This window comes from Limulus polyphemus, unplaced genomic scaffold (assembly GCF_000517525.1).
Source record: "Limulus polyphemus unplaced genomic scaffold, Limulus_polyphemus-2.1.2 Scaffold4959, whole genome shotgun sequence".
NCBI classification, from domain to species: Eukaryota; Metazoa; Arthropoda; class Merostomata; order Xiphosura; family Limulidae; genus Limulus; species Limulus polyphemus.
In genome coordinates, this window is record NW_013670569.1 from 39,978 (window position 1) to 49,849 (window position 9,872).

The window sequence follows — 9,872 nt, forward strand, 5'->3', positions numbered from 1 at the left end:
ATCGATCAGTCCCACCTCAGCCACTTTTTGGGTCTGATCTGTTTTCATGTGTAGTCCTTGATCACATTTGGGTTTGCTATTTCTGCATGTCAGGGCATTCCATCAGCACACATTCTCATTTTTCGGGATACTATTTGAGGTTATTTCATCTCGTGATTCAGTCCCAGTTACATGCTTTGCCCTTTGGACTTGTTTGATGCCATATGTCTTTTGTGGGATGGTTTGCATTTTACCCGACTTGCACTTTTTGGGGGTCATTTTACCAACACTATTCATTGGATGAGTAGCTTTGGTTAGCTACTTCTGAACAGGGACCATCCATTGATTTTTTCTTAATTTTCTCTTTTCCCACTTCTTCTATGTGAGTTGATAGATGTTCATATCCCCTACGGTATTGTGTTTCCTGCTTCTGGCCCCTTTTCTGGAATGCATCTCTTCCCAGATACTCATCTGCATTGGCTGGGGATGTGATTTGGTCTTATTCCCTTCACACCCTGGCACTTCATCCAGTTCAATGTGCTTTCATTCACTCTTTTCATTTTGTTTGGACTTGACTAATCATGTTCCATTTTGACTATTCAACAATGGTGGCTTTTATCACTCGATAAGGGGATGTTCTTTCTTGTTCCTGTTGTGGTAGACAGTGGATCTTCCTTTTTGAATCAACACACTTCATATGTTTATCCTGGAGGGTTGTGTTTCAGATTTTTGACCTTGTTGCTCATTGCCTTTCCAGTCCCATCACACTTTCTCTCAAGGAGTGACCTCTCGATTCTCCATATTTTATGGCTCTACCTCCTCTGGGGTACTCCTCCACATGAAGTTTTGGAATTTTTTATCAATTCCCAAGTAATTCCCTCTCTTGTTTTGGGCCTCTAGTTCATCATCTCCTTGCCCTGTCTGTCGATATGTTTAGACAGGATTACATCCAGCTTCTCCCGTAAGTTTTCTCTTTCCATCAGTTTTTTCCCAACATGTTTGTCCATCTATGTCACTCCAGTTTAGGCCTTTTAAATTGATTTCCTGGCCAGCACAAATTTGGGTTTCTCTGCTGTTTCAGCTCAAATGTTTCCTTTGTTCTGGATCATTTTTATTTACCTCCATTTTGTGGTATATTCCTGTCAACTTTTTCATTCTTACCACCTTCCACATTTCTTCTCAGTTGGTTACAGATGATCTTGTCAGTCCAGTACATGATTTGGGTTGCTTCATTGTTTTTAAAGTTTTTCCATTGAATCCATTTCACATGATTCCCTTCCCTTACTCCAATGCTTTGTCTGTGATTTTTTTCCTTCCTCCCTGACCCATTGGATTTGGATTGTGATTTGATTGGCCTTTTATTCCTTCTATCCTTTTTCCTATCATCGATTCCTCATGTCTTCACTCCAATCATGCACCTTCCCTTTTCCCTATATATCCAAACTGTCATCTGTTGAGCACTAGGACTACTACTCATATGTTCATCTCCCATTCTCTACTATGGGTAGCTGTTTCTTTCTTGTTGGGGTAATGTCATCCACCTGTTGCCATCCTTCACTCTTTTGTGAGACTGTGACTGGGTAAGTTACCTTTTGGTATCTATACCTCTTATTTTCAGGGACATCTCCCTCTTTTTTCTTTATGGATCCCGCTCTGTGGTGAGTGATACCTGTTCAGGTATACTTAAACTAGTAAAAGCCACACTGTAATTCTATGATGACTTAACAATTATAATTCCATGGGCACACAAGTCACACTGCAGAGATGGGGTGTTCCACAATATTGTTTATAGGTTTATCCTCGCGATACGTTTGATTCATAAGTTTGTCTGTCCAAGACTGTACTCACTCATGGACTACATGGGTAAAGGGGATAGCTTCCCATCCCTGCCATGCCTTGTATTGAATAGATTGGTATGGTCTTCTTCTCAAAATAGGGTTTTGTGGTTACCCATTGTACTGTCTCAGGTGTTGTTGTTTCTCCAGACTCTCCACCATACTTTCTACCTGCCTTTTCTTCTAGTGAAGTTTAAGAGTCCTTACCGCTTTCCAGTTACAAACTGCTAGGGTGATGAACCGTGGAGGCATCCTCCTAAATGTGATAATGAAATACAAATAATATATATAAATTATTATAAAACCATTCTGTTGAGAGTAGGGTGGTGATGTTCTGCTGATGAGATATCCTCCACTATATCACATGGGAGTGAGCCATCAAAATCGCAATTCTCCCCTTTGATTTGGATCCCTCATCCTGTCACCATGTGGATGTTGGTTCCCAGTGGCTGGGTTTTGGATTTAAAGTTGAACCAATCAACACAAGTCCTCACACATGTATTACTGATGCCTCTATTCCCTCACTCATTTCTACTCTTGTTACTCTATCTGTGTAGTGGGTCAAGGTGGAAGTACTTGCAAATTACCTAGATTCTTCCACTATTCCGAGGATGTTCTTGCACTTGAGGCGATTCCTGGTGTTATATATTTGAGTGAGATGGTTTACATTACACAGACATTTTTTTGATGCCAGATGTCAGGTTTCCCGATTGATTGTTCAATTTCTAACATTGTCATAAAACAACAACAAGATTTCCTCCCTCATGAACCTGATGTGAAGATGGTATGATTCTCTTTCCTACCCTCACCAATGGCTGGATTTTGGATTGTAGCTGACTTGCTGCCAGTATGATCCTCTTTTTACCCCCACTTGGATGTTGGTTCCCAATTGTCTGGTTTTGGATTGTAGTTGAATTGCCAGTGATATGATCCTCTTTCCTACCACCACATGGATGTCAGTACTTGGTGGCTGGGTTTTGGATGTAGTTGACTTGCTGTGTACGTTCCGTCATACCCTAGCCACTCTACACCTGTCATTATATATTTGAGTGAGATAGTTTACATTACACAGACATCTTTTCGATGCCGGATGTCGTGTTACCAGGTTGATCGTTCAGTTTCTAACATTGTTATAAAACAATAACATGTGTCTGTTCCTGGATTGGGGGTTATGAGATTCCCTCCACTTTTATGAACTTGAGGTGAAAACAGTATGATCCTCTTTCCTACCCCTCTAGATGGCTGAGTTTTGGATGTAGTTGACTTACTGTGTATGGTCCGTCACGCCATAGCCACTCTACACATAAGGGCACATCCTTTAATCTTACCCATTTTTATGTTTTCCAGGATTGAGATTCATAACTTCAATATATAATGTATGGTTTGGATCACTATCCTGCCATAGTTCTTTCCCATTTGGATATGCTTCTCCAATTTTCCACCTATATATGCAACATTTTTCCACAATGGGCGAAGAGTATACCTGGTTCAGAAGTGGTGCGGTCTCTCACATATGATCTTCGACTCCAAAGATCTCTTTGGGAGTGTTCATTAGATGCTTATTTCCATCCCTCTCACCGGTTCCTCCACCTATTCATAGTGGGATTCTAGCTATTTATGTGAGAAGAGGTAATGTACCGTATCGGAAGTTATAATATTCCTGTACTGAAAATGTATTTCTGATAGGTACTTACCTCTCCTCACACTTCCTCCCCACTGAAAACCAGTGCTTCCATAGAGGGAGTCACATGCGTGAAGACTATGTCACACTCTTATTGGTGGAGGGTTGTCACATGATGATTTACATAAGAGATGCATTGGAATCAATCAATTTCAGATGTGGGAGATTCAAGGCTTGTGGCATGCTCAAAAAGTTCTGAAGTTCTGAATGAGAATAGCTATTGATGTGAGAAGTGGTAAGTACCTATCGGAAATACATTTTCAGTATAGGAAAATTATAACTTATGGCAAACAAATGATTGCATTTTTATCATGTAACTTTCTTTGCAATTGCAATTTATATATCTACATATCTTACTTTTCAAATTGATATAAAAAATTCATGTATAAGGTTAACTAATTACCCTATCCTTTTAAAACTTTCTATGCATTTGAATTATTTTGCCTGTCATATAGATATTTAAGGATATCTTAACAAGGAGATAGTTTAACCAACATCATTCTTGATAAAATGTTGCGTAGTCTTATCCCTCTCTCTAATGATAGTAGAATTACACTTCTAACAGACTGCACTCAATTAAGAAAACATGGTAGTAACATGCATAGTTAAAAGATGTACAGTCAAGTGTTGCAATAATCTGGCATCATTTCAACACTTGAAGTGTTGGACATGCTTGTAAAATTTATTTTTATGCTTGAATGAAATAATTAGTTAAACATTATGGTTAATTATCTATGCTTTTCTTTTGATTTCTCAATATTTCGCTCTGAGGCAACTTTTTTTGCAATAGACTATAAATGAACAGTACTGTCATTTCTAGACCATATGGATAAAGATAGAAATTAGTAATTACATAATTTCATCTCTAATATCTCTGTATTTCTTGTACTTGAAATTTCTATGTAATGATAATCAAGTATGATAATTCAAAACTCCATTCTAGTTTGCTTCAGAATTTCTTTGAGTAGGGTATTCATGTTCTTATAGCGATTTTGTTTTTTGAACAGGGGATGTTCCTTTCTTACTAAATGCATACAGGGAGAACATGTTGGAGCTTTAGCTATCATTGTTGCAGACAGTGATATAAAAAATGATGAGCAATATATCGAAATGATAGACGATAACACTCAACGAAACTGTAGTATTCCGGCCATGTTTCTTCTTGGAAAAGATGGGTAGATATAACTTTCTCTTCTTATTCTTATTATATTCAGTTTTTCCTTTTCTTAAAATCATAATTGGTTGTTTTGCTGTTATTTACTGTATATTTGATGTTGGTTTAAAAATTAAATATCATATTTTTTCTTTCTCTACATCTATTTATCATCTTCTCTTACTCAAGTTCTTTGTTCTTTCTCATGCTTGACTTTCATTTAGAGATTTTCCCATCATGATTTTGTCAGTTTTAGTGGTGCATTTTGCCCTCTGTTTTCTTCCATTTTGTCCCAGTCACCTTGGTTTCTTTGTTTCTGGGATGAACTTTGTCAGGTTACTTTACTTTCTGATTTTATCTCATCCAATTTCCTCTCTAGGACCTCTCTCACTTGCACCATTTCTTTGTGATGTGTTTTTTGAAGGTATTTCTTGTATATATAATGGCATTTTAAGCTGATGCAACTCTTCAACAATCATCTCTGATAACTGATTTCTTGCTTTTAGGATCAGGGTGCCCAACCAGGCTTCTTATCATATATATATCTTTTGGGGATCCCCCCTTCTTTGGTCCTTGCCCTTTTATTACTGTACATGGTACATCCCCTTTGAGGGATGACGATCAGGGTCTTGGAGGTGATTCATTTTTGGAACCACTCCTCAGCTCTGGTCATATGGGAGTCTTGCTCTCCTGCTTTGTTCATTGTTGGACTCTTATTTGCTACAATCTATGGAGCTCCTAAGGTGCTTTTTCAGGGGTTTTGCCTGTACTTCTACTCTCTACCTCACCTGTTTCAAATGTCATTGGAGAATTCCTTAACCCAATTCTAGAGTTTTACTCCAGTCTTTTTATCATTCTCACAAAGATCAGAAGTTGTTGAATAGATATTAATTTACCCCACTTGATCTATCTTTGGTCTTTCCTCAGTTTCCAATGGGCAGTTTTCTCACTCACAATGGTGGATGACCTGATTTGAGTCTTGGACACTTTCTCCACTTCCTGATTTGTCTGCCTGCCTTTTGCTTCTTTCAGTCAAACCCCTTAATTTTGCCATATCCCATTTTTTTCCAGTGGCTATTTACTCAAGTATTACATTTTGAGGCTTTTCTATGGACATTTGGCCTCTACTTGCCTATGCTAACATTGCTTCCTCTGTTGAGATCTCCCTTCTTCTTTGGGAATCATCTTGTTTGGGGTGGCTGGTTTGGCTCTCCATTTCAGTCCCAACCCCCACAATCTAGTTAATTCACTTTCGGGTCTTTCTAACTTTATATATAGAGCAGACTCAGTCTACATCTTTTTCTTTGTGACATGGAGGTTTTGATACCAGGGCTCTCTTTTATGTCTCCTTCATTCTCTCCAGGAATCTTTTTTTAGAGACTTTTCTCTTGAGTCCTTCATTTTTTTTTAATGTGCCTATACATGTCCCCTTTAGTGTTAAAGCAGGTATTTCCAGAAATACACTGTCTTCTTTTCACTTCTTATGGTCAAAGTGGCTCTTTGATCCCACATGATTCTCAAAGTAACTTATTCCCCACCCTATCCAAACTTGATTCAGTGTAGAGCCTTCCAAGGCCTGGAAGTCAGTCTATGAGTTCCTTCTACTTACATATGTGGGTTTCCACATCCATGGTGAGCATAGCATATGTTGGCATTGTGCTTAATGCAACCAATCCTACTACCTGTTTTGATGGGATGCATTTCTGGATGCTTGATCCATTTTCAGCCTCTGGTCTCCAGAGGCGAGACTTCTCTATCTCTACATTCTCTAAAATTGGTGGCTGCTCCACAGGTATGCCATCATCTTCTTTCTTATTTGCCTAGTCTTCTTATCATGATCCATTCAGACACCTCCTCTTTTGTTCCTTTCTTCCCCTGACTCCTTCCTTCCTAGCTCTGAAATTTCCCCATTTGGGCCCATGGCTACCATGTTCAGTTGTCAATCTATCATGCCTCAAATGTGTTTCTGGTAGCAGGTCAACTATCTCACCTAGGTCAGGACTTTTCCTACTGACTGGTTGCACCATCCATTCAATAGATTTGCTCACAACATGAGCATCTTACAATCATTGCCTTTCCACCTACCTCTACTCCTCATTTCCACTAATTTGGTATCCAATCCTAGACTCTGTAGCTGAGGATGATCTGTGTCTTGTGTGGTTCAACTTCCTTTTTTTATACTTCAGACATATTTCTTCCCATTTTTCCTTGTGAGGATTGTCACTCACTTTTCTCTTGCCCTGTGCCTACACTATTTACCACATGAACAGGTTTATCTTCTTCCTTAATTCCCCCAAACTTTGGGTAGCTTGGGGAAGTGTTTAGATGTTTTCTTTATTCATCCTACCTTCCCTGTTTAGTCATTTCAACCCAGTTTTTCCCTTTTGTTCTGTACGACATATTCATTATTATGTCACTCGTAATGCCTTCTTTTTATGGCACTTGCCAACATCTTGTTATCTAGTTATGGAATTCCTCTTCATCTAATAACTTATCTCCTTCCACTTTGACCGGTAGGATTATACACCCCTTCCAGGCTAGTTTCTTCTTCTATATGAATGATGATCCTTTTCTTATTTTACATGTCTCCTCTCATCATGTTTGTCATCTCGTGGTTACTCTTGCCTCCAGTCCTCAGCATCTCTTGTATGAGATCTTGCAGGTAGTGATGTGGACAGCCCCCAAGACATTAGTGTCCTATTGCTTATACCATAAGGAGGTTTCACCTAATCTGGCTTTTTTGTCTTTCCAGTTGCAATTTTCCACTCTTCACAGTGGCTCTGATGGTGAATTGTTTAATTTTCTCCTTTATTTTCTAAGCCTCAATTTAACCCTATTCTAAATATATATATATAAATCTCAGATTTACCTCAGGAAAAAAGGTCAGGGATTTTACTCCCTATACCTGGTTTTTATGGTAAGTATTCCACATATATATTTCCCCAATATGGAACAGCTTGACTTAGAGACCTAGCCATGCTATGTACTCATGCTCAGCTTTTGCCTTTGAGATAATGGACAGTTGAGTAATCTGTCATTCCACCCATTCTAGTGACACATTAGCACTGACAAAAAATTATTTTCACAATATCTTTTGCTCTACAACCTTTGTTGGGGAAAAAATATTCCCTGCTTGGGATGGAAGCAGTCTCCCACTAGGTTGCCTTCTACCTCATGGATGTCACATTCCATGGACTTTCCCCTTCTCAGAAAGGAACTCATCTTCTTACTTTCTCTGCACTGGCTCCTCAACTATCTTCAGTGTAGAATAATAGCTTTTTGTGGTGCAGGGAGATAAGTAGTGTTTCTGAAGTTAACATTTTCCTTACCTGAAAATGTATTTTAGAAAGATACTCACCTCTCCTCTCCACTTCCAGTGCATTTATATTGGCTTTGTCAAGAATGAGTCTATGTTCAAGTACTAGTGCTCATGGGGGTTATTGCTATGTAGAATGTGTCACCATCTTGTTGGTGGAGGGCTATATATACATCATAGTCTGGCCCAATAGACATGGAGGGGTGGGATATTTATCCAAGGCTTGTAGCATGCACATGAAATTACACAGCATTGAGCTCAAGTTAATAGCTCATGTGGTGCAGAAAAGTATTTGTCTGAAATACATTTTGAGGTAAAGCTTTTAGATATTTCACTTATTCTAAATATAAAAGTTTCAAACACCTGAGATGATATGTCGTCTTCTTTTTCCACTATATATAACATTACACTGTAGGTATTGAACTAAGACAACTTTACTGGAAGTTTGATAATCTTGAACTTTCCAGATTATGACAGGGAATGAATGAATGCTTTGTGTTGTTCTCAAGACTATTGTGTTTCAAAATTGAATCCATACTCCTTTCAAATTAGTCTTTTATAACTATTCAAGATTTTTGTACTATGTCCTGATGATAATTTTTGACCTGAGTAAAATTCCTAAATGAACTATCTTTCTTTTATTTAAGAAAACAAAAATGTGAAGAAAATGAAATCTCAGCAATGTCATATCAAATTGCTAACCAGGTATTTCACTGCTTAACAAATACCTATTAAAACTGGAAAGTAAAAATCATTTATATTATGAATTATATCAATTCTTAAGAAAGATGGTGTTAGAATGATAACAGTTGTATGGATATCCAAAAATATGCATAAAAACTCTTTTAGTCGCCACTTGATCAGCCTTTAATAGGCTCAGCTTTAAGTTGGTTATATATATTATTTTGACTTTTGCTTCTTACAACTTGTAGCATTGTTTTGAAGAGTGCAAGAGATTATCCAGAAGTTGAGATTTTGACCCCACTACTTATATTGTAAACTTTGATGCCAGTTCAAGAATCCTTTACCATTGCCTTAGAAGCCTTACAAAATGTTAACACTCCTACAAGTTATCTTCCCCATGAAGGTTGAGTATGGATAGTCCAATTGCAACTTGTTAATTTCTTTATGGCAAGAATAGAACAGGGTGGCTTAGCAATCTTTTTTTTTTTTTCATTTCACTATCAAGTTGAAAAAATGCCTCTTTACCATTACTAAACACTTTTGTTTCAAAAATTGAAAATATGTTTTGAAACTAAAATATTTATAAAGAAGTAATACCCTAATTTAGTTGGCATATGATCATAACCAAAAAAATGGATATTGTGAAACATGAACAGCATTCTAAGTTCCCCTGTAGCACATAAAGTAAATTATATTTTAAGAAAGATAATTTATTTAAGGGTTTTAGTTATATCAGCATTTATCCCCTTGACATTGTACACAAAATCTTGAATGAGTTCCAACTGTTATTGCTAAAAATCTGTAAATAGACTTCAAAAGTAGTGTACAATTTTCCATGGTGTGTGTGTGCTAATTTGGAAAGAATTTACTTATTAAGGAGTATAACCTTAAAGTGCACACAGAATATTGTTCATAACTTATTGTAATGTGGAAATTTTTCACATCCAAGAAATGTGATCACAAAACAACCACTATTAAGTTAAAAGTTTTTATTAGTAGTTATTTACACACTAGGTGAACAGGAAGACATCTAACCACTAGGCTTTAAAATCATAAGTTAGTTATCAAAAATCTTGACCTTCAAAACACAAGAATTTGTGTTAAGTAAAACCAGAAAAAACCCTACTAATTGTTCTATTATTCAGTTATCAACAAACATCCCATTTCCTCTATATCTTTTCAATGACCAGATGGTTAGGGCACTCGACTTGCAATCTGAAGGTC

At 37.3% G+C, this 9,872-nt stretch overlaps 1 protein-coding gene across 1 annotated transcript in view; it reads left to right on the top strand.

The window, feature by feature from the left end:
- The window catches only part of LOC106471912 (protease-associated domain-containing protein 1-like), a 29,859-nt gene that overhangs the window by 18,483 nt on the left and 1,504 nt on the right, over positions 1 to 9,872 (top strand). Inside the window, exon 4 of the mRNA XM_013932537.2 lies at positions 4,503 to 4,670. Within this exon, the coding sequence (XP_013787991.1) occupies positions 4,503 to 4,670 (168 nt within the window). The remainder of the gene's footprint in view (positions 1 to 4,502; positions 4,671 to 9,872) is intronic.